The sequence below is a fragment of the Stegodyphus dumicola genome, chromosome 6 (genome assembly GCF_044657685.1).
Source record: "Stegodyphus dumicola isolate Sdum_Otavi_A_Nest chromosome 6, ASM4465768v1".
NCBI lineage: Eukaryota > Metazoa > Arthropoda > Arachnida > Araneae > Eresidae > Stegodyphus > Stegodyphus dumicola.
The window spans coordinates 59,561,424-59,587,728 of NC_140773.1; the positions used below are offsets into that span (position 1 = coordinate 59,561,424).

A 26,305-nucleotide genomic window follows, 5' to 3' on the forward strand; every position below is an offset into this window, starting at 1 on the left:
TGCCGGAACGGAAAAAAATGCACCTTGTTCCTACCCTTTTACATTGTGCATGAGCGGAAAAAAAAGTGACCTCGTTTCTACTTCCAAATAATTTTAGCAAAGTATCTAAACCACATTTGATGTTTTATCGCTTTCAACAAATATGCCAAATTTCAAAACGCACCAATATATAAATTCACATGTATCTTATCTTCGGAAATTTTGAATAAAGAAAACTGTAATTTTTTGCAGATATGCTTAGAAATACGTCTACTTTAAGATGATGGTAAAAATTTATAAAAATTTTTTAAAAATACAAATTTTAAAAATAAATTATAAAAAATGAGTGAATTTTATTCGGAATGAACATGGATTTCGAAATGTGAAAGGAAGAATCAAATAAGTTTAATAAAAAAGAGAGATTAATAAATATATACCAAATTCAATTAACCTTGAGGAGCTAAAATTTTGAGAGCTAATTTTTTAAAAACTATTCGTACGATTTTTACAAAACTTGGCAGTTTGGCATAATTTGAGTTTTAGAATCGAATTATGGAACTGTCCCCCCTTTTTTTGTGCAGTGTTCTTTGCTATGTATATAAGCAGGTATCACATCTAGAATTAATCGCATTATATTGAAAGGTTTATATTATTGATTCATGAAGGATTTCTGTTAACCCTTTTTTTTAAACTTTTTCTTTAATTGATAGTTATGTTCTTAAGGAATTATATCTGATGTTTCTTATTGTTTGTTTTATAAATTTCTAAAAAGCAAAAGCAAATATATGATACGTGCTGGGTAGTTTGTTTTACGGAAGAATAGTACATTTGTGTTAATCGTTCCTTAAAACTTTTTCTTGAATGAATAGTTACATATTAATGAATCATTTATGGGTTTTCTTATTGTTTGTTTTATAAGTTTGTTTCTAAAAAGCAGAAGCAAGTATGTAATACGTACTGGGTAGTTTGCTTTCCGGAAGAATAGTACATTTTTTACCTACAACCCCCCCCCCCATTTGTAGAAACTACTGCATGTTACATAGCTTAGTCATTCCTTAGCCCTAAATAAAAATCTTAAACATTTCCTTATGTTTTTCTAATGGATCACATTCGATTAGTTTGAGTAATGGATCACATTCGATTAGTTGAGTAATGGATCACATTCGATTAGTTTGAGTGTTTAAAATTTTCAGGAAGTATCAGGTCTTAGTGAGAAAGTCAGATTACATGAAAGATAATAAATACAACAAATTAAGAAATGCTTTCAAGTTAGGTACCGATAACCGGTACGTAATTTTATAGCTGGTAACTGCACGAACAGACTGTTGTATCTTGAAGAACATACACTATAAATTCATTTAAGGCATCCAAGATGCTCTGAAACCACAAAAGAAAGTGGCGAATGAATTTACTTGGTGTTAGATGATAATTTAAAGATATATCAGACTTACTCTTTTGACATGTATCCAAATCGAACTGAACCCATATTTATTCCCTTGAAGTGTTTGAAACTCAGTCGAACGTCTCTCGCATTCGTATTCCATATGGATATTCTTAAATCATGAAGGGCTGATTTGCATACAGATGAATTCTATTGAACAATAAAAAAGTATTTTTACAGCAAAACAACATACGATGCATAGCTGATTTGCATATGGACGAATTCTACTGAAACTAAACAGTTTGAAAATAACTAAACAGTTATTTTACCATACTAACTGTGAGTTTAATTTACTTTAAAATGCGTATATGCAAAGCTAATTGATGAATAAATAGGGAGCGTGTATTATTTTCGTTAACCTAAAAATCAGTACAAAAAATTTACATTGTTTCCTATGACGCAGAAATTACACTTAAAAAGTAAGCTCGTGTTTGAAGTATGCATTATTGTCATTTATATTTTTATGAATAGTTTACATCAATAAAACATAATTTGGATGCATGAAGGCTGGAAATAAGTTTTGAAATATATACTAAATTTTGTAGTTTGTAAATTTCTGGGGAACATTTGTTTTCCTTTTTATAGCAAATACATACATACTTTTCTTTACAAATACAGAACCAAATACGTATTTTTCTTTAGGGTAGAAAACTTTTCAACCATGAAAAGCTGTTATACGTATTTTATGTTCTTTCTCTTTTAACCTACTAAGGACCTAAGTAATAATTTGATACAGCCCGTTGTTTGTTTCTAGTCGAAAAGGGGAGCAAGGTTACGGTTTTCAGAATGAATTACATGCCTTAAGCATAAGTAATATTATATGAGTTCTTTTTTTTTTTTTTTTTTCTTTTTTTCATCTTTTCTTTTAATACATTTTAGGTTATGACAAGCAAAAGGGAAAATTTTCCAGCTAACGGAATTCGTGAAGAAATGTGTAAAAGTAATAATAAATAAAGATGATGTAATAAAAAAACTTTCGTTTCGATGACAATTTCCCAGTTTCAGTCAACTAAAGGACAGCGAAATCTGTAGTATGAGTTTAAATCCAGAAACTATCTCTGTCAATAATGAAGAAAGTGACGAAGAGGCTTTTGAGAATGAAAAGAGTTCAATAGACAGTTTAGTGGGAATTCTGTACTCGTAATTACAGGACCTGACCTACTTTGTATCTGAATAAGAAATTATGTTTCTCTATAAAATTAAAGAGACAGTATTAGTTCCAAAAAAAGCGAAAATAAATTACATAGAAAGAAATGTTTAATAAAATAAATAAAAGCTGAGTTTTTAATAGATGTTGAGTTCCCTAAGGTCTTAATTATTTCATAAAAACTATTTAATATGTTTAATTTCATAATTTCCATATGTCAGCTTACTAGATTTAAACTGATCCGTAAATCCAAACATTCTTAAATTCTGGATTCTCTGAAATCCAAACTATTCCAGATCTCCGACTTTGCACTATAAATAAAAACTAGCTTAATTAAAGTTTGGTTTAGAAATCATTAATTAATTTTACATAAGTTTTACTAGAGTGCAAACAATTGGATAGCTTGAGTTCAGTTGTATCCGTTTTGAAATGACGATAAACTGCAGTTAAATACTGTGCCTTATATATACTTTTAATAAACCTGTTAAACTGCAAACTTTGGGCTTTCTCAATAGACTAGAAAGTAAGTTTCAAGGCTTCTGAAAGGTGGGCCTAAGTTAAAGGTATACGTACACTAAAACTGTTATATCTTTAAAATTAATTTAAATTTGGGAGATTCTCTTCGCACTTCGAAAGTATACAGGGTGCTCAAAAAATATAGGGCTTAAAAATTTGTAGAGGATACCATAAGCATGTTTCATAGTAGAATGGGTGCCCAAAAATGACGCGTTTAATCGTCATATATGGTGCAGATTTTGGCATTCGATGACATCTGGTAATAAAGGCATCATTTCCTAGCGGAGATTTACAACTATCACTTTACAAACGCAGAGTTTGCAGATATCCATCCGATGCATGCGACAGCGAGCAAAAATGGACAAGCCGCTCAGAGACTGAACATGGAATGATTCCTAACGAGAGAACTGCCGAATCGCCAAAGTTTGAGCGGACGTACCTCCATCTCTGCGAAAGTAGGTCTTCCAATGCTAATAAATGTGATGCGAATTGGTCTATCATATCTGTCGGACCACTTTTGAAGTGGCCTAGAATATCTCAGAACCTCAAGATACTTTTAACTTGCCCAAAATAGGAATCTCATGAAGTTAAGCTTTTTTGTTTAGAGATAAAGCAGAAAACAAATACTTCTTACATACCAAAGAAAAAATATTTGTTCCCCAGACTTGAATTTTATCATCAGTTCTCAAGCAAGGATATCTGCAGTGAACCCTAGTTAAATAAAATGAAAAGAAAATTAGTATTCATTTGCAAATAAGAGAAGACGAGAAATTAAAAAAACAAGGGTTATTTCGTTGTCCCCGATTTAACTTTCATTTTACCTTTTGATTTTTGTTTACTGCAATGCCTCATGTAACACGGAGTTAATTAGCCTGTTTTAACACGGAGTTAATTAACCAAATTTATATGGTTTATTAATTGCAAAATAATTTTATTTAACTTCGGATGAATTTCTCATAATACAGTCCAGACAGTGCTGTTACTGTGGTTGCAATTACTACTCAGCCTTTATTTTCGGATCAGTACAAAAAATGTCTACAAATAAAAGAATACCTACTAACCCCCAAGAAATTAAGGAGATTTCTAGCCTCACTCTAATACATTTACTGGCGACGCAATCTACTGATGAAGAAATACATTCCAGAAATGAAATGAATTTGTAGTAATCTTAGAAAAGATTTCTCACAGTTGAAATGTCAAGAAGAATTATGAATGTGAACCTAAATCTGGAAAAAGTTTTCAAGTTCGCCATATTATTAAATAATGCTTTGAATTACTATAAAAAGTATGAACAAGAAAGAAAACAAAAGAAAGCTCAAACTAATCTTAGATAAATTTTCGTCTAAAAGAACTTAAATTAAAACTTGTTAGCATAATAAAAAATTATACCCTTATATTTATCTCACTTTTCCCCTTTTTATACGTGTGTGTGTTTCATCTTAGTTACTTTTATTTTTATATAAACAGTTAAAGAAAACTATGCAAGAAGATAGTGAGAAATAGCTGCACAAATCACATAGATTATACTTATTTTATATTTGATTAATACGTTATCATTCAATATGGCATTTCACAAAAATAAATTAGCCGTTTCAAATGGAGGATTCTTGCGCTTGAATGCATTTTCTTGTTGGTATGAATATGCATCAACAGCAATATGGATTTCATATTTTGTTCTTTTCTTGTTATACATGTTTATTTATAAAGTTAATCAATTACTGCAAAGCACGTGAGAGCTATCTGCTTCAGGGTAAAGATGTCTTGGTAGAAGAATTTTTAAAGAACAGTGTTTCTTTTTTAATAGCGAATTCCTTACTTTCTCTTATTTCTTTTGTTTTCACATCAAATAAAATGTGATGATATTTTATTTACTAAACAATGAAATTGATAAATTTATTTATAAAAGCATTTTATGAACTTCGGTAATATTTGTTTTTACGCAATTAATTTAAAATTTTATAAAAGATTTATTTTATGAATTAACAGAATGCAATTAATAGGGCGATTATTTCTCATTTCCATTCAGTAGTTATTAGAAAATCAAATATTCAGTTTTTTCATGTAGCTTCATAATATTCGTTTAGAAAACTCTTAATATGCTTTTACTTTCTCAATCGCGGCTTGAGTAAAAGACCGTAAGAAGGTCAATATTGTATTTCCGAAGAAAAGACGAAGCCTTTTGCCAATTCATATTGTATAAAATCATTTCCAGATTTTGCGTATAATAACATGGAATCTGGAACATACGGTTACAACAGGTGTTCAACTGCACAATAGTTTCAAGCTGTATCGATGTTGTTTTTGCCACAGGACAATATTTAAATTTTTTTTGTATGAAGTACATTATCTACGATGCTATCTACGATGTCTATCATGGGGAGCCGTTTATTGAACAATGAAGAGTAAGAAAATTTATTCATCGAGATTATAAGAAATCATCGCATTCCTTGTTCATGCTCTTCTGGTGAAAGTATTTAGCATCTAGAAAATGGAAGATGCGAGGTTTGAATTCCGGTGAATGGAACGTTGATTTTTCATGAGTCAATCCCGGTGAGTAGACAGTTAATCTTTCATGCTTCCTGGTCCGAAATATCTTGGTGTCTACGGTGGCACTGTAAATAAAATGTAGTGGAACATAATTCTACGCCACCTGGATTAGGTGGAATGGATTTCATTTCTCTCCCCATCGCTCATCAAGTGCTGAGATTATAAAGAATTGTTTCTTTGCTTTGGGTGTGCTATCCTGCTATAAGCGGTTAGCGCATCTAGTTAGCATTCGGAAAATACGTGGTTAGTTTTGTTATTTTTAGTATATGTTAGAATTCTTATTATAGTAGCATTTCTATTATTATATATACTCCTTATTCTCTCCAAAGCTAGATATCATGTATTATCGTTGTATTGTATCTCCGCTGTATTGCCGAGTTGTTTACTTATTTCTGTAAGCCTCGTAACATACTTTGGGAAATACGAGGTGTTTTGCATTCGTTTTCTTAAATAAATAAATAAAATAATCTTATGGGGGGTGCAAGTTGAATTTTCACGTTTCCTGCACCAAAAAGCTGAATAAATTTTCCAAGTACGAAAAATTGACATGGAACCTTAAAACTGATGTTACAGTAGGATCACAGTCCATTCATTTGGAGATTTAATAAAACTTTTGAGCTTTCAACATCCCTGTATGAAAATCAAAGCAAAATTAGACACAAAGAGAGAAAAGTGATGAAGCGTAACTTAAAATCACGTTCTAAAAAGAACTTCAAATGGATAAAACTTGACTACCTGAGAATACAATAGATTAACATTCATCTGCTACTGTTTTCTATGTTCATAATCGTTCCATGAAAAAATTCGTAGATTATTGCATCATAAGTCTGAATTTTAAGTATTTAAAAACAGAACTATTGGGCTATATCACCATTACGTAAGAAATGTATCTCACTTATTGAAAAACAAAACAAAACAAACAAACAAAAAAAAAAAATTGACACTCATGACTTACTCAAAAATGTGATTTCTTGTTTTCCCAAAAATTTCTGCTGTTTCTCGACATCTGAAGCCATTTTTCAGATCACGTAGATCACCTATGTAAGAGAGAAATTTGGTTTTATAAAATAAGAAAAATATTATTTAAACCAAAGAATTAAATTTACTTCTAATTACCTGCAGATATTTCTGCTGACATAAAATGCAGACAATATTTATTTCAAAGCTGCATGAAAAATAAACTTTTTATACTGATATTTTATACAGCGACGGTTGCAGCTAATTAGATTATTGTTAAATCATGCACCCGGAGTTAATTACGTAAGGAGTTTTGAGATTGTTTCCCTTATTTCAAAACTGGATTGTCTAATGGCCTTGTATTTTCCTTTTCCACAATTATATTTTGAAATTACACTTTTTGTACTGTTTTATTAAAGATTAAGAAACAAGAAATAGATTGTTTTGTGGCATCCTATTTAGTACCGCGGAATTGGTGGTTTTCGCCACTTCCTCATCTAAAGAGAACCTCTTCAACTGTCTTTTCAATGCAGAGAATTACTAAATCTCACATATTATTGTAGTATTTACAGACTGATTTCAAAAACTTCTGCAGCGGTGCTCGAAAACTTTACAGCAGCAACATGCAGCTGTGCATTGGTTCTGAAGCAAAGCACTATTCCTTGAGCAAATCGGTCTTTTCTTTTTTATTGCTTAATGGAGATGGCTTTTAAAACGTTTACATGATAGTCATTGTGACGCCATTTTTAAAGACCATGGCTATCTACCCATGGGTTGGCAATATTTACATTCATGATGGCAATATTTACATCCGTTATGCAATCAATAACCTTCCAAAGTGTGCTTTGCTATGTTATAAGCTTGGAGGGCTTCTATGATTGAAATAATAAAGTGAACTTAAAGTTTTTATCCCCCAAGCATGCTATAACATTTCAAGTGCTTTGCTACTGCTCTTTTTAAGTCTAATGCAAAATTCAATCCCATCTTTGCTGTATATTCATACAAACATCTTTCTCACCCACCACGATAAAATGTACTTTCTCTCGTAGTGACTAAATACTAACGGCCATAACTGTACAACCAAAGTTCAAACATACCAATGTATAACTTTCAGAAACTTGGGAATACATGGACACGTCTAATATCGGAAAAGATTCTCAGATACTCATCATTTTCCCATCAACCCATGTAGAAATTACAGAAATTTTCCACAGCAATTATATATTTCCGACTTCATTTTTAAATGTCAGTCAGTGTGTCAGTCTGTTAGTGAAGAGTTTATTCTTCCGCTGCATGTCTTTATTTAGAATATTTAAGTGAAAAATAAAAGCTAAATTCGTTACCTATGTTTTATTATACAGCTCGTCGATAATTTCATTTATTTATTTTTGGGTCATGAAAACTTTGATAAAAAGACTTTTAATTCAACTCCTCGACGTAACTGCTGCACATCATTATACTAAATAATTTCTCTGCATTTAATTTCAGTTTCTTCAAGCAATGCAACAAACTCAAGGATCTAGAGCTCTCTACGTTTACTGATTTAGTTATTCCTTCAATAACCTTAACCGTCTACAAACTTTTAGCACCTTATTTGCAACCAATAGATAACTCAAATATATTTGGGGGCCGCAACAGGCCACGAGCTGCCAACCTGACAAACTGAATTAGACCACAGCAAATAGAGGTTTAAATCTCTCTCTTTCCAAAATGTTGCTAGGAATATCGTGCATTTGTATCTGTTCGTGTAAATACATGATTGCGATCACTCATCAAACAAAATTTACATCTGCCTCTTAAAAAAAAACTCAATTTTGTTCGTGAGAGTTTGATTATGTTCGTTTACGATACCATTTTGAACTCGAATGTTTTGCCGTTGAAGTGAGAAGATACAGGCTTGTTCACGTAGTGACCTATTTCTGGTAAATCAATAAGCACTTCAAATCTCTTTTATATGAGTATTTGTAGATGCAAGAAGATATCTGTTTTTTTTCTCAAGTGCCTGTTTTTCTTCGTTATTAGAGCCATGAAACAGAACACTGGAACCTGTTGAGAGTGACAAAACAACTCCCATTTCTGCAGATTGTTTACCCAGTGATCGCAAACTTATGAAGCTTCTGAGCTACTGTACCTTTTTGAAATTCTACTGTGAGCTACCAACTTTAAAGAAAATCTTACATTTGTTTACTGCTTATAAACTTATATTTCTAGTAAATATGAAATTAATTTAAACTAAACTGTATATAGCGAAACGAAAGTGAAATTGAATTGTACATAAGAAATAAACTAAGTGTAGTTAGTAATAAATAAAAAATGTAATAAGAAATTTTTTATCAGACTTATTAATTTTAATGAGAATGATGGAACTCTTTCTTTTCTCATCAACAAGTTTTTAAATTTTGGGCGAGTAGGTAATGGTTGACATTCGAATACAGTTGTTCAAGTTTGTTTTTCGACTTATTTTTTAAATAAATTCCATGCTGGAAAAAGAAATCTCAAACAGATATATAGAGCTGAACATAATATTCACTTTGAGACAAACATGGACCAACATTTGGTATTTTTCTTCAGGAACAAGAAGCCAAATATTTTCAGAGCTTGCAAATCAATCAGTTCCAACTCTGTTGCAGCACTATCTTCTTGGAAATCAAAATACTCCATGAAACAAGTAGAGAACTCTTCAGCATCAACCTCTATTAAAGGCGATTTGACAAACTGTGCAACAAATGAAATACTTTTTAATTCTTGAAAGTGTGTGTTAAATTCACTTTTCAAATCTGAAATAATTTCAACGTATTATTCGCTGTTGTAAGGAGGCGTTGAAGACCCGTGCTTGTCAAGGGTTTGTTTTAAACAGGCAAAGTGTTTGTATTTAACTCGGATGATACGTTTTTCCAAGGTTCCAACTTATTTGAGAATGAAGCAACTTTTGAAATTGTTCCGCCACTATCTTTATCCTTACCTTGAAGCTGCAAGTTAAAGATATTAAACTTTTCAATGATGTCTACGAGAAATGTAAAATCCTGCAGTCGACCCGCATCTTCTAGTTCATAGAAGGATTAGCTTTGTTCTTTCAAAAATTCTACTAAAGCATGAAGCAACTCTTGAAAACGTTCTAAAACTCCGCCTTTACTTAACCAACGAACTTCCGTATGAAGCACTAGATTTCCATGCTGGCAATATAGTTCATCAGTCAGTGTTCTGAGAAAATATCTCTGAATTGCATGTGCTCTAACTTTGTTCACTATTTTACAAATGTTTTTATTACACTGTTCATACTTCCAAATTTTCCACATTGTGACTCCTGGTGTATTGCACAGTGGTAAGACAGAAATTTTGGAAAGCTGTTGTGTTTAGAACACAAACGAATGTTCCCTTCTTTCTGCCTAACATTGTAGAAAATCCATCATTACTAAGCCCACCAACTTATTTATAGGAATATTTTTAGAGTTGATAAGATCTTCAACTGCTAAATGTCTCCTGTCCTGCAGAGCGTCCTGTTAGCAGAATAATCGGGACCAGCTCCTCTCTTATTTTTCTTTCTCAAAACCATTCTTGTAAATACGACCAGTTGAGCTGTATCAACTACAGCAGTCGAATTGTCAAGTTGCGGGGACGAATAACTGTAGTGATAGAAGTCAGTTTCAAACTGTGAACTAATATCAAAACTCGTAACCTCAACGCTTCTCATTACGGTAGTTGCAAAAAGCTATACAGACTTCCAAAACGGCCTCGGATAACGAATAATGTCTCGATTTACAAACACTCCATCATTACGTGATTTTCAGTGATATTTTGAGGTAGCCTGAGCAATAACACTCAGGAACTTCTAAAAACATTATTTTAATATTTTCCATCAATTAACTTCAATTGACGAATCCTGGCAGCAAGTGACTTACAGGACCATGAATTCAGTTTGGAGGAAATTAAGGAGAGATTAAGTTATAGACAGAGACTTCGAACTCTTCAATACTTAGAACTTTTTTTGGGTTAGCCATAGGCAAAACCATAGGTTAGTAAATTAACAACGCGGAACAATTACTGAAGGACGTGGAGACGTGGAGCACTTACGTAGAACGGCAGACGCGGAGAATCACTGAAGGACCGTAGAAATAAGCTCAACAATAATGTATAAAAGCTTCAGAAGTAGTAACAAAAGACTATTGAACAAGAAAGTCATCAGAACATAAGGGATTAAAAAAAAGAGACCCTAATTCTCTGATCCGCGAAACCTAAGCAAAATGAGAGAAGATGCAAAGTTTTAACATAATAATATCACTCTGCTAAAATAATAGCAAGCTACAACATAAGTATTTTCAATGACAATGCCATGTCTTACTTTAGAAGCATTTAAAATACAGGTATCAAAATCTCACTGAAGAATTTGGTTTGAAACAGAAGCCCAATGAGCCTCAAGCAGAATCAAATAGTGCTTAGAGATGATTTTTTTTAAAGATACCCTTTAAAGACAGTTAATTATCTGATTTTTTTATGGAGGAGAATTCTCATCAAAAGAATGACACCTTCCTCGTCATCATGCATATATGAGGTCCACTTTCCTTCGTACACGTACAGTAAAATAAAATTAAGATTTTATCTATTTTATATGTTAAATGTTCTGTTTATCTTTTTTTGTTTGTTTTATATTTATTGGTTTCCATTGATTTGGGGTTATGAACATGTGCACGAAGTACTGGTGTAAGATTTAAATAAACTTCAATAAATCATCTGTGGTCTAGGAACGAATTAATCCATTTTACATAAATTTTGATAAGGAAAATTATTTTGATTTAGGCACATTTCGATTGACGAACGACTTTCGGAACAAATTAAATTGTGAACGAAGTTTTCACTGTAATCCAGTGAATCAATTCATCCGCCATTTTTCATAATTATTTAAGTACTTTCTTCTTGACATATTCAAAAACGTAATTCAAAATTTACCCTTCTGTCTAAGAAATCATTTACGCAGCTGTTACGAATATTTTATTTCCATTCTTCGGCTGTTCTCACCATAAATATGTTCTTTAATTAGTGTATATATACTCAAGAGCTTTCTAAGCTATGATCGGATAAAACATTTCAAATCTAAAAAATACCAGAATTTGCCAGCTGGGTTCGCTACGGCCTAATCGCCATTTAAAGTGGAAGAAAATTTAATGCAGTTTCTCCATCCTTAGCGCTCGCCTTCGTGCTATAACTGAAGTGCGGTTAGCAATTGGAAGTTTCCGAATTGGAATCCCATTGAAGACACAACTCACTTTACATGTTTATGCTTAAAAAAATCCTATTAATGCTACAACTATGCAAATCAATCCTATTTAGTCCCAGTTAGAGACGAATGATTACGGTTATTTATTAGCATAATATGTTACCAAAGAAAGGGTTTTACAGTTTGATCTAGATTGCAATAAAATTGAAAATTTATTAGCATAATATGTTACCAAAGAAAGGGTTTTACAGTTTGATCTAGACTGCGATAAAATTGAAAATTACTTGATCAAAAGATTAAGAAAATAATTTTTTGTCATATTAGAAAGATTGGTAATATTTTTAAATATTAAGAAAAGAATTCAAGTAAAAGCCATAACATTTAGAAATTCATTATAAGTGCCACAAATGCGAAATATTCTAACCATTTATTTTATGCCTCTTAATATTTTATAACTCAGAATGAGGATAATTATTATTTGACTAAATACTACGCAGAAGATTCTGCGCATTTTATATCTCATAAGGAATAATGCTGTAGTACCTTTATTAAACACTATTCTAATTAGAACGCTATATTTATATTCATTGACATTTGAGAGCATAAAGAAGTTTTATATTTACTAAGAAAAAATATAAAATAATTAATTATAAAAAATTGCTACTATATTTATAATTTAAGTTCGAAGAAGTAGATTTTTACAAACTTTAAATAGATACATTTAAAATATTTATGTCTTTCAAAAATTTTCTCATAATAAATTCGAAGTAATCTAAAATTCCTTTTTGATTGAGCTATGGAACATAAACTTTGAAAAAGTTAAAAAAAATAGAAATATTACCTGATATTTTGCATGCTAATAAGAGAACGCCAAATACCGTATATAAATTATATCCTACTTTTTTCATCTTGCTCAATGCAGAAAAAGCACATTTGGGTAAGTTATACTTTCAAAGCATGAATTTCATGCTGCTCTAAAGCAGCAATTTCTGTTGGAACAAAAAAATGAAACGTTTTAAAAGATAAATTAATTTCTGTTCACTTTTGATTTGTGATGCGGATGCTAAAGGAGGAAATGAATGGGCTTCCTTGATGCTATTGCAGATAAGAGAGAATTACTTGGAAATATCACTTTGAGATAGAAATGTATTTAATTTTATGATCATTAACCTTTAATCTTTTCCTGAATGGATACAGAAATCGAAAAAAATTATGCATTCAGGTCTAAGTATATATACATAAAACACCCTCAGTCTGCTTTTAGAACAATGTCGTTAATTAGATAAATTTCAGATACCAATCTCATTGCTAAATAGACAGAGCAACGATTTAATATGAGTTCTGCTATCGTTAAAGTTTTATATCGATGTTTTTTTACTTCCTTGTACGAATTAAAAGGAAGTATTGTAATCGCGAAGAGTTTCAGGCAGCATATTTCAACGAAAATATCCATTTTGACCGCTATCGAATTAAATTTAACGATGTTTTTGCGTGATATCTGTATATAAGGACAGAAGGACAGAATAAAAGACTCTTTTCCTCCAAAAAAATTATAAAACTGCTTTAAAATGAATTCTGAAGAGAATTTTTCGTGCCGTATGTACGAACGTATGTACGTACGTACGTGCGTACGTATCTCGCATAACTCAAAAACGAGTAGCCTCAGAACGTTGAAATTTTGTATATAGGACTGCTAATATATGTATATGAGCACCTCGTATTTTGGTTGCAATCGGCCGCACCAAACGTATATAAATATATTTATATATATATCCACTCTGTTACCCGGCTCAGTGATCTCAGTTTCTTTACTCTTATATGTTTGTAAATTGTACATTTTTTGCTTTAAAAATGATTGAATTATATTGTTATTATCTTCCTGTTAAGGGGTTTACGCCTTTAGTAAATCTGTGTGCAATATTTTTAGAATTATCAACAATTTTAAAGTTGTTTAAGTGCCGCTAAGCCCTTTTTATTTTGACGTCGGCCATTGATTGTTTACATTTGAAAAAGCAGCTAGTGGATTTGTTGCCAATCTAGAGAAACTTAGCTTCGCAATAACAAAGATAACGCCTTCATTTATTATTGTCAATTAAATCATGCTTAATCCTTTCTGGAATATCTATATTAAAATTTATAAATATCTATATTAAAATTTACTTCGTAATTTTTAATATAGATATTTTGAGTTTTAATGTATTTTTGCCTTCTCGCGAAGTGAGAACTGAATTAATTGAATGAGAAATACTCAATTGTCTGTGAAAAACTGCTTCTTTTTTGTTTTGTTTGCTTAATTTTTTTATACATCATTCTAGCTTTATAATAGTATTTGAATAGAACATGTGGCAACGATTAGATAATTCTATTCTTTAAATGATATAAATTTTGTGCATTATGAGTTATAATATGAACGAAATATAATACTGTTTAGTGAATCTAGCGCCAGAGTATCGCTATGGTAAACAAATACTAGAGTTAATTTTAAAGAATGCATTTATTCTATTGTGGTTTATGCGCTGTCGGCGAAGTAGATTTAATTCCATCCAATAAGTTTAAATGAAATGAAAAAAAAAAAAAATGCGTATAATTTAATATTCCGTACAAGGAAGTCATTTGGTGTACACATCAGATTTTTTTATTCTTATTTCTAAGCTAGAAATATCCGTAGTGCAATCTTGTAACATTTTCACAAAATTACACTGTTTATGTTACTTTATGTTACAATACCATCAACGTATCTGCACGAAATATAATATCTTTAATCTATCTTCCATGTGACCTCAAGCATTATCAATTTTCATTTGGCAAAACATAAAACATTTAATTTAGATTCTGAATAAAACCAAAAAGAGCATTTCTTCATAATTTAGAACTTTATTTTGTAGTATAGCTAATTGATTCAAATTGAAATACATGTAAAATTGTTGTGATCACTAGAAGATTATATGTCATTAATTTCGTATCAGAGGCTATTACGATTTTTGCATTAGGAAACGTGAAAAATTAACTATGCCTCACTGCGATTCGACCCACGAATCTTTCAGTCTGATAGGTGAACATGTTTACCATTTACACAATTAGAGCTCTTGCGGAGAAAGTTGTACTACCTTACAATTTGGCTGGATTACATTTCTTACCCTTTTCATATTTCTAGGTGACAATAAACGGCATCACATGCTCTTCTTCTTCAACAACTGCCAGATCACTTCTAAAATTCCTTACAATAAAACCTGGTTACAAAACTTATTTTATTTATTTATTTACAGACGCTATTTACACACCTTTAAAACGCTTTCCGGACAGTTTAATTAATGCTTAAATGTGTAAGAGTAATGCAACCAGGAGTAAAGAGTATTTTTAGAATGTTGATCTGATAGCCCTTTTTCTGGACTATATATTCGCATTATGATTCCCATGACTGACGGCTTTTCGTAAAATTTTTAGGGGTATTGATTTCTATTATTCTTCAACTACTTTCCAGACAATATTAATTGTGGTAGGTTTGTGCTTAGAAAAAGGCTCTTTTCAAGAGACCAAAAGTACAGTAGTCCATAGTTGAAACATGAGGGGATTTCTCAGGAATACACTAAAAAGGTATTTAATACCTATAGACTTTTTCATTTTTTCAAAGAATGCAGTGTTACTTTTCTAAATGCTACTTGTGTTTTGTCTCGATGAAGTTTCATTCTTTGAAAGTCACTGGGATAAGAAACGGAATTTGTTCTGCAATATCGAACAACATTCTGTTATTAATTTTGTTTCAGAGGTTCATTTTAAAAAAGAAATTGCCCAGATTCTAGTGGTTCGTGAGTTCATTTCAGCATATTTTTCTACTCTACTTATTTTTTATTTTTCATTGTAATTTTTTTTTGTGTGTGTGTGTGTATTGACGGAACCAGTTTTTCACATTTTGTTCTCTTCGTTTTCGATAATCAATAGACCTTTATTTGTTGCAGTCATTTAGGTAAACCCATGCTTCATCAAAGGTCATAATGTATCTCAATTTATCTCCTGTGAAACAGTTTTCATACAGGATTCTATAAATTGTTCTGCGTTGAGTCAAGCCTTGGAAAAAGTTATGTTTTTTAGTTTTCTAGAGTTGAAAATATTCAATTATTATTTCATTTATTGGTGCTAAAATTGCATTTAAAGACTCTGAAATTGATTTCTGCCTTGACAGATTTTCCGTACCAATGATTTAACTTCAGAAACACTAGAAACAGTACGTACATTTTTCTTCTTTCCCTGGAGCAGTAATGACTAACGGTTTTTCCCTTTCTGATTAATAATGTTGCTTATTTTGCACTTAAAAATTTTTAATACTTTGATAACTTTTAACGAGCAGATTTTTTCCTTCAAATTAAGTAACGTAAATAACCATTCACATTTAGCTATTTTTGCTGTCTAGTTTGTACATCAATTTTAAAGTTTTAAAAGATATAAATCTTTCTTCTAAAATTCTAACTTGCACTTGACAGCCGCTTTTTTAAATTGTGTCTGATTAATATCGCTAAACATTCGCACTGACAAAAATTAAACTCAGTTTAAATTGCAGATTCTTTTCTGTCGAATTCTCGTTAAGAAAACGAAAATATGAAGACATGTTTAATTCAATCATTAAATCATTCATCTGTAGAAACTAAAATTGTAAACTAACATCTACTGCACTTTGTAGATTGAAAAACACAAAATAAGATTTAAAATCACCATTTGTAATTCTTTACAAATCTACGCAATTTCTTTTTTATTCTGGAGAGATTGTTTTCCCTAAATCATCATCATTAACTAACTCCTAAATTGTTACATAAATCCTCATTTCCCAGTAATTCTGCAAGCTTCTAGAATACTAGCCTTCTCTTTAAATTTTATATCTTTGAAGCGCAACTAAAGGCTTTATAAACTCCTAGCATATATTGGAGCTCCAAAGGCAGCACTATTCAGGTGATCAGTTTTACAATCATTAGGTTTATCGAAGCAGAAAACATGTAAAATGCGCAGTACAGTCGCCATGGTTCGAACTCTGAAACTTCCGAATTTTAATAAGACGAACTTTCAGTTCAACCACGAAGACACGTTGTAAGGAATGAGAAAATATCTTGTATTTTCCTCTCACAAGAGAGGCTGGGAAGCAGAGACCCTAGTCGCTACATATAGAAAACTTGAGAAATGCTCTCTCTCTCTGGATTCGAACTCCGGACTTCCTGAGCGCTAGCCGAATGTGTTTCCGATTGCACCAAAGGCAAGTGGTAGGGAAAGAGAAATTAATTTAATTTGTTTCTTCTTCCTAATTTTTGGTAATTTATACTTTCTAGAAAAAATAGGAAAATTCGAGAATACATGATTCAAATAAAACAGTAGCTGGTTAATCAGAATTAAAATAAATCTCAAAATTCTACGTATATCCCTTTTTAATAAAAAAATGGTTTATAAAGAAAAGTATCACCCATTTTTATTAGAAATAAGAAGTGACTCCAAGTGATCATTTTTCTATACCAATAATAAATTTCTTACCTAAATAATAAATTTCTTACCTAAGTCTAACTCTTCAGCCGAGAAAAGTGAAACTTTAAATCTGCTGTCTCAGGAAGTCGAGCCATGGGTCTTACAATTTCCCTCAGAATGTCTTTCACGAAGATTTCTGTTTTTGAAAAGCAATCGTCATCTATTTTACAATAACTAAATGCTTAAAGTTGTACAAGCCATTACGCATTTTTAATGTGACATTTTTATGTAGAGAGAAATAAGCCATGCCATTGAGGAGACTCGAATTCTGGACCTTCCGATGTTAGCTGGACGAGCTTTCTAGTTACACTAAGAACGCATGCGATAAGAGATGACACGTGATGGAGGAAACAAAACTCAGTTGCGTCTACACTTCATTAAACTTTAATCGATCAATTTATTAAAATTTAAGAATGAAAACTGTATTATTTATTATATCTTTATTGTCTTTAGCTTAGGCTTTCAATTTTGAACTTATTAAAAATCTTTCAGCATTACTGGGTGCTCTGGGCTTGTCTTCTCATTTGTTGCCATAATATTACGTCATTAAGATAAAGATTTACAATAAGAATATTTTAACTGAATACTTTAAAGTTATGTGTGTGAAACGTTTTATCTTGCGCACACATCTAGTCTTTCCAACCTGTTATTATGATCATTTTGTATTTTGCTCTAAAAACCACGTCTAATCATTCAGATTCATATTGCAAGGCAATCACCTGTTAAGTTGACGATATTGCCGAAAGAGCAAAATAAAGGATATATCACAGCGGACATGACGTAGAGTAACATCCTGTTTTCAAGAAAGTACTTTTATTTCCTTTTACTTTGTAGACCGTTTCTTTTCCCCTTCCACTCCTCCCTATCGCCCACTACTTTTCCTTTATTGTTATTAAGAGTTTTCATTGCTTACATCCTGAAGGGATATCTTTTGATGATGAACCAACTATTCTTAATGGCTGTCCAAGTAGAAAAGTGACGTCATTTGAAATTGCTGTCCTTAAGCAACCTTATTCATAGGTCAGTTTTGAGAACAGGAAGTAATGTAGATGGGTAAACTCTATTTACGAATGAATGTAGTGTCGCTTTATAAATCAAAATAGTTAGTGAAACGTGTTATTTTACGAACTTTCATATTGCACTTTATTAACCAAATGGGTGCGTTTCTAGTTCTCAAGGCCTATGTATTCGAATGCATGGATATTATGAATTTTTTTACCAACCGTATTATTTCTATTTGTTCATAAATATTTATGACCAGCTTCTTTCAAAGTTACTTTAAGCAGTGCACCAGTAACTTGATTTTTAAATTTTGATTCTCATTTCAATATGAGCTGATAGATTCTTTCAGATTTTTACTTATTTATATTATCTGCACATCAACCAGTGTTGGGATAGATAAGTATAATTTATAGCAAATAATGTGTACAAATCTTTGCGATGGAATTTCTTAAGGGAAACTTGCCTGTATTTAAAAATTGAAACCATAAATCTTCAGGTACTGTTTTTAATTTCCAGGTACACTTCTTACAATATAAATAATAATTGTAATTGAATGAATAGTGTTTATTAAATCATAAAGATCTACTTTAGTGTAAATTTGATTGACTTGGATCGTATGCCTGATCTTACAACATTTGACTTTAGGCAAACCATAGGTGACAAAAAATGTCACACTCTCTTTCTGAAGTGTGTAACTTTCTTGAGATTCTTTGATATTAACCAGAATCTATTGAAAATATAAACATGTTGGACAAACATCAGCTACTAATGAATAGCGTAGACATCCAAAAGTGATGCAAGAGCTCGAAGAATGATAATCACTCAAAGAATGAAAGCAATTTATCATATCACATCTCTTTTGAATTCTGGCATCGCTCAATCAAAATCAGAATTGCCTTTAGAGGAAAATACGTTTTCTTTCATCTAATTTACTCAAGACTCACCACCGCTTTGTGCAAATTCTACATGTACAGCTGAATTTTGATAAGCCGAAGTTCCCGAAAGCCGAATAAAGTTGCTAATTACCGAAAATTCGTTTATCGAGAAAAGTTAAAATTTTTGTTTAAATTTTGTATTCAGATTTCAGTTTAAGTTACCGAAACTTAGGAAAGTTCAAACAATCGAAGTTTTTTCGTATATTTGTATTGAAATTTGTACGGCATTTCTATAATAAAACTAAGCTGCGAGTATCAAGGACAAAAATCGAAATCTTATATTGCATTTAATTTTAAGCAGAAATATATATATATTTGTAGAAGTTAAAAAATGCCGAATAAAAAAAAGAGACTGCTTCAAATAATTATTTATATTAATCCTAAAGAAAATGCAATATCATGAGCTACGGCCCTCCTGTAATTTTGATATTAAATAGTTATCCGATAAATCTTTGAGAAATACCAAGTCATTCCATCATAACAAGATAATATTTATAGGAAATAATGAAATGTGGTGGCATTTTGTAGTAAAATAAGGAGTGAATAAAAATATTCAAAGGCCACATTTTACATAGAATACTATTAAATGTTTTTCATGAAAACAATGAAGAACATTGAATATTATTAAAAAGTCTGAATGATACTTTCTTCAGCATTTTAGTATTCGAAGTACTTCTAAATGCCTTAAAACTGCTCTTGAATCTGAGTTTACTTATCTGTAATGTTTACCGAATTTAAATTAGGCTTTCTATAATTAAACTTTAAATAAAGATTTCGTATATATATTCCCATATTTTGCATATTTTATCCTTAAAAATTACTGAAATTGAAGACTTTTATATGAATTACAATTTAATTCTCTGCTGGAAGTCTGGTTTTAGTGCAAAACATATTCAGAATACTCGCGTATAAATTTTTCAGTATCTAATAAATAATATTAACAATTATAATTAAGATTTAATAATATAATAATATATAATCATACAATTATATCTAGCTAAGATATCAATACGTAATTATATCTAATTAAGAACACATAAAAATAGACATTTTTTATGCTATTTCTGTAATCGAAATCATGTAAACTATGCTTAAATATTTCTTAGGACGTATTGTTTTGATTTAGATTTGGTTTGTTTGCTAGTTCATTTTTATTTCCTTCTTTTCCAACAAATCTTTCTTTTTTGCATAATAAATAGGTTTTAAATGTTGAATTAAGGAAGGAAATACTCAGTTTTTATATCAAATTATAGTCTTGCTGTTTTGGGTTCAAATATGTGTATGCTCAGCTCGTCTATAAGAACAATTTCGTTTCGAAAGCGAGTACTCAAAATAAAAATCTGCTTAACAAATAAAATCAATTAAGAGAAAAATATACTTATTGTTTAATATAACTTTGTATTTACATATTAAAACACCTTTCGATTAAAATATGCATAAAACCTGCTCAAATTCAAACTTTCCAAAAATGAGTTCGCATAAAAATGCTATATACTTGACATGCAGCTTTACTTTGAGGTGACTTAAACGTCTTAAAGTTACCAATTAGGAATCTTAAAAAAAAAAAAAAAAAAAAAAAAAAAAAGCCTCGAAAGTTGTTCGAATAATGAGCTGAAGTAAAGAGTAATAAAGAGAAGTGTAGAACAAAATCTTTCCTAAGGTGCTTAATATAAATTATAGCTTTCCAGATCGCTTGCGGTATATTTTTCAAACGAACGGAATTTATCGCAGAAAAATATAGGCCCGGATGTCAGAAAACTACAATTCAAAATAATGATCTTTTCCTTCTTTTACGTGTACAACGATGTGGAACCTACTAAACCGACAGTCACTCTTTTCAGAACACTTTTCCATCTGAAGACTTAATTACATTAATCATTAGGTTAGACAGGAATCATTTATGTTCTTTGAATCTTTTCGGAAGCAAGATCTAATGAATCGATTTCGAGGATATCGCGGTTATGGTCAAAATGAATTCACAGAATAGACAATTTGAATTGCCAAGCCATAAAATTGATGTTTGGGAAAGGGATCAAGGTGGAGTATCTCCTTTAGAATGGAAGATTGGTTATTTCAAAAAAGGATTATGCATATATATGAAATAACATTGTTTTGAAGACAGCCGGATAATATAATTAGCCTATGCAATATTTTAATTTTCACTAAAAAGCATTTTTGATACATCACCGACAAATTAGCACTAAGCTCATTCGTGCTTTAACAAATTTTTACATTTTTAATATTTGAAAAAAATTCAGCAGCAGGTCTTAGCAAGCTGATCACCACAAAATGAGGTGCTGTATTTCCAAATAAACTTTCAGCTTTTATGCTCATTAGGTGCAAGCCATATTTATTTCAAAATTCATTGCGTTTTACAAATTTTATAGAAGTTACAACATCAATGACTTTTGTGTTATTACAATATTTACAGAATGTATTTTTGCAAAATTTAAACAAGATTTGCAGAGATTTGTTTTGAATCTGTGAATACAGTAACTAGCCATGGTTTGAAATAATTTTAACAGTGCTGATATAATGTAAACATAGAATTTCTGTGTTAAAAGATAGAATTTCTGTGTTACAATGGGAGCTGAGAGGAGATTAAACCGAATTGCAAAAGTTACTGTTCAATATAAGATAGTCAATGAGAATTTGTTTTTTCCTTCGAAGTATTTTTCTCTTTATTAATTGCAAAAAAAATCCTCAAACGTTTTATGTTGTTAAGAGTCGCTGGAAATCAAATCTTCTGTTAAAGTGAAGTTAAAAAGTTGGCAGCAGAGGAGTGAAAGCGAGAAAACGACGTGTTCAAGATGAAAGCTTGATGCAAAATAATTTATTTTCAATTCAGAATTGCATCCATTAATTCATAAAACGGTTTAGTTTTCAAATTTGAAATCATTGTTGGCTGAAGCATAATGTAAGTACCTGCATCGTGAGCGTTATGCAAGAATAAAATGGCAAGGATTAATTTTGAAATAATGCGTTTCAGAGCGATTTATTATAAGCAATTGCTATATTTAGGATAGAAATTGGAAAGAATCAAGAAAGCAAGATGAGGGTCTATTGTAAATTAAAGTTAATGTTTATATATTTATAATTTTTATTTTACACATACATAAACGCACACTTCCATATATATATATATACGGAATGTGTATGTATACGTAAGATATATGATATAATGATTACTTGACTCGTATATCCACCAATATTTCAGTTCATACATTAAGAGGAAAATTCACAATGAAACCTTGCAAATATTCGATTTTATTAACAACTGCAAAGTGTTCAAAATTAATGAATTTGAATTCTTTCAAAAACAGTTCTTCTAAATGTTTGGTGGATCAATATTTCGAGAATCTAGCTATTTTTTGTGCAAAATGGGTTTGAGATCACGAAAACGAAATCCGATTAAAGATATCTAGATTGCTATGGGAAGACTAATACGTTAAATGCAATACAAGGTTTCGTATTAGCTCCAGAATCCCAGAAAACAAGCCTGTACAATAAGGAAGATTTCCTCCTAAATTCTAATCCATAACTTTAATGCCATTCTCTCATTCCAAGTGTTCATACAGCCATGTTATAAGGTTTATTTGGTTAAAATAAATTCACTAAAATTTAAAAGAATATATTGATATCTTTACATTAATATATGCAAACGTCATAGTTCGTGCGTGTGAATATCATTGAGTTGCATCAAAGAGTTTTGTGTTGCAGATATGCCCAAAGCGTCAAGTGTGAAGCGATTTTTGGTCTAACTCAAAGAAGCTGCCATGTATGTTGTGAGGGCTTGACATATAGATTTTATTGTGGAAGCAATTTGTGTGTTAGTTTTCCCTGCAACGTGGTGTAGCAGCATGCAACGCCTCTAGTCACTTGCATGTGGCCGCATACACTCATTTTTTAATAATTATTAAAAATATTTTTTAAATTGTTTGCATTCTAATATTTTTAATCAAACAACCTGATATTCCTATACGCGTTCTTTAGTTTGAGAGTGAAAGTATTCTCCTTTTGTATCTCCATCCGTAGTCATTAATTATCTTGAGTCTATGAGTTACCTTTATTTTTGAAATATATGTACTTATTTTCCCCCATGTGCACAGGGCCGCCATTACCTCTGATCTCAGAGCACTGCAATTCAATGACGTCTGTCTTTAGTAGATTCATTTATATTTTTAGAATTTAAAAATTTCTTTTTTTTTGGTTGTTTTATGTATTTTTGAAGAAGCTTTTAAAATGTCTAAACTTGATAAGGTCTACATTACTATATAATATAATGCAGCTCCCAAATTCCTATAATGTCCTTCATCAAATTTTTGGCCTCCTACACCTAGTTTATATCATAGCCATTTTTTTCCAAGCAAAATTTTCTTTGATACTTGACTGACCGGATGACGCCAGAATGGTTCTTGCCCGAAAAATGTATAGAATTATGATAACACTCTGGCAATGGAATCTTATTGCTGGATAGGATACTGTTCAAGAAACAAAGTTGGTCGAATTTGAAGTAAAACAAAGAAATTCATATTCAATAGGGGGAAAACCCAACTATACAAAGCGTCTTTCAGGTAAGTCCAGATTGACATATTGAAACACAAAAATAACGAGCAGTAAGAACTATCCAGTAGTGACAATGAAAACATGAAAAATGATTATTAATCAGTAATGAGTGTAAAAGGTGAAAGAAATCTTTAAGTGTTGCTAATTTTCCTGTTGTGATTTTTTGTATACATTGCTGCACAAATGTTACAAATGATCCCAAATTTGCCCTGAACATTCTTGGTTTTCAGCAGTTTTTTTCTATAAGCAGGTCAATGGGTTGCTTCTAGGTTTTTTTAGGCTGTGTTTAGTAGACATCGAGCCAGTTGAAGATATAGTGGTTTGGAGTACCTTCCTCATTATAGTAACATAAGTATCTGTCATTAGGTCTAAATTGGGAAGATAAGTAGAGAAGAGACCATGGCCCTGAAGAATTTAGTTGTGTGGAGTGAGATCTGTCAACAGATCAGTGAGATCTTGGAAAAAAGATCATTCTACCTGCGGCTTGGTCTAGCAGTACGAATCAGCTCCGTAATAAGATGCGAATAGCTGCTTGAACCAGTGGACTTCTGCTTTGTGCGCCATTTTCGGAAAATTTGGTCACGGAATTGCTGCATAAAATAATGTTGCATCGCAAGGTTTTGGGCTTATTAAATAGCAACATGGAATACAATGAGGTCAGCCTGAAATACAATATTTTCGGAAACTCAAGACGATATCTTCTTCCGTTTTCAAGGTATGTATAAATGCTAAAAATATCCCTATATCCAAACGTAAAGCAATAATTTTTTTTACTCATCACTGGCTAAGAGGCTACGACCTCTGAACACTAACACAATTCGAGGTTTGAGTTCCAGAGAATGGGCTGACCTGCATTAGTATTTTCTGGATTTTATCTGCATGATAAACACTAGCCAGTTTCATTTAGAAATTCCTCCACGAGAGTATCCATCTCTCAGGTAGAAACCTTTGTGTGCTTAGCCTTAACCAATTAACATCGTTATCTTTCTTTAAACTGATTATGACTTCGCATTTACACCAAACTTATAAAATTTTAATGATATATACTGTACCATGATCTCATGGCAAAGAAAACATCCACCTCACTTCAAATCCATATTAAATTATGGATGTAAATATTGCCGATGTTTGCATTAATCACGACTCAATTGATATGTAATTTTTCCAAATAGGATTGGATAACCTCTGCTATCCTGAAACCGTAGGATAATATATGGAAAGAATTTGATTATCTGTATTATTGCATAACATGAAATACAAGAAAAGACAAAATACTGCAGGCTCCAATAAAATATATTAGTAATAAACTAAAATAATATCTTTCATTGAGATTAGAGGCGATTAGTACTGTAAAAAGTTTTTCTATAGGAAAACGTTTCGTGTATTGTTGCCAGCCTGGATTAAAAATAATTGTGAATTCTCAAATATATGTATTTTAGAGAAATTTTAAGCCTACTTGACATTTCCGAATTAAATTTTATTTTCGAGCTCTATAGTTTTGAAGCATTAAAATTAAATTGAAATCAGAGTGGACGGTTATATGACAGTACTTTTAATGTTTGAACTCTAAAAAAGATATTTTCTTTTTATTCTCTATCGTAAGAAACTTTACATAGTATCTGTTGCAGAGCTTAAATTGCGCCGGAGCCCACCGGAACCCGGCTCCAGTACTTCTTAGTTTTTAGGACATATTCTAATTCTAGCCGGAGCGCACCGGAGTCCTAAAAGGCTCCGGCACTTTTTTATGTAACTGAACAATTATTTCAGTAGAAATTTGTTCTAGAAAGTTTTATTTTTAGCAATAAAATTATATGAAAGTCGCTTATTAAATTTTAACTTATCTCTACATTTTATTTAATTTTAATTATTTAATTACTTCAATTTTTAATTATTTTAATGAATAATAATTCATTAATTATGAATAATTATTAATTAATTTGATACTCACTGACTATTTAATTTTTTTAATTATTAATGATTTTAATAGTCATTTTATTTATTTATTTTACTCGTTCTTTCCTGACTGTCTTCCATAGGGCTCCTGTACTTCTACTTTTAGAAATTAAGCCCTGATCTGTTGCAGTTGTGAAAACAAATAGATTCGGCATGTTAATTAAGCATAATTCAGAAATCAAGTATTCGTGCAAAAATATGGTCGGGCACATTATGCTTAAATCTTCATTTAAAACTATCTTACATTGATAAGAAATACAAGAAGTGTTATTTAATAAAGTCATAAGTTAATATTTCTGTTACTCCTATAATTTTCTTCCTAGTAAATTACAAACAAAAAGAAAATTGTACGTGGAATTTACGTGCACAGAGTAAGCGTATTTTTAGCTTCCTAGTAGAGCAATACATTTTGACGTTTGTATATACTCCCTTTGAATGCTAATAAAAAAAATGACGGTCACATGACGTAGGCGTTGATTCAACCTACAGGTAGTGCGTGTCGCTTAAACCACGTGTCTAGCCTTATCGTGCGCATGCGCCTCCCATTT

The 26,305-nt window shown here is 31.2% G+C and overlaps 1 protein-coding gene across 1 annotated transcript in view; it reads right to left on the reverse strand.

Annotated features, from left to right (window-relative positions):
• Positions 1-12,796, reverse strand: part of LOC118182766 (receptor-type tyrosine-protein phosphatase T-like) — a 163,233-nt gene extending 150,437 nt beyond the window's left edge. The window contains exons 1-4 of the mRNA XM_085819657.1: positions 12,641-12,796; positions 6,586-6,667; positions 3,722-3,794; positions 1,431-1,570 (exon numbers count right to left, since the gene is read on the reverse strand). Coding sequence (XP_085675783.1) covers positions 1,431-1,570; positions 3,722-3,794; positions 6,586-6,667; positions 12,641-12,707 — 362 coding nt within the window. The 5' untranslated portion in view covers positions 12,708-12,796. The remainder of the gene's footprint in view (positions 1-1,430; positions 1,571-3,721; positions 3,795-6,585; positions 6,668-12,640) is intronic.
• Between the last annotated feature and the right edge of the window lie 13,509 nt (positions 12,797-26,305).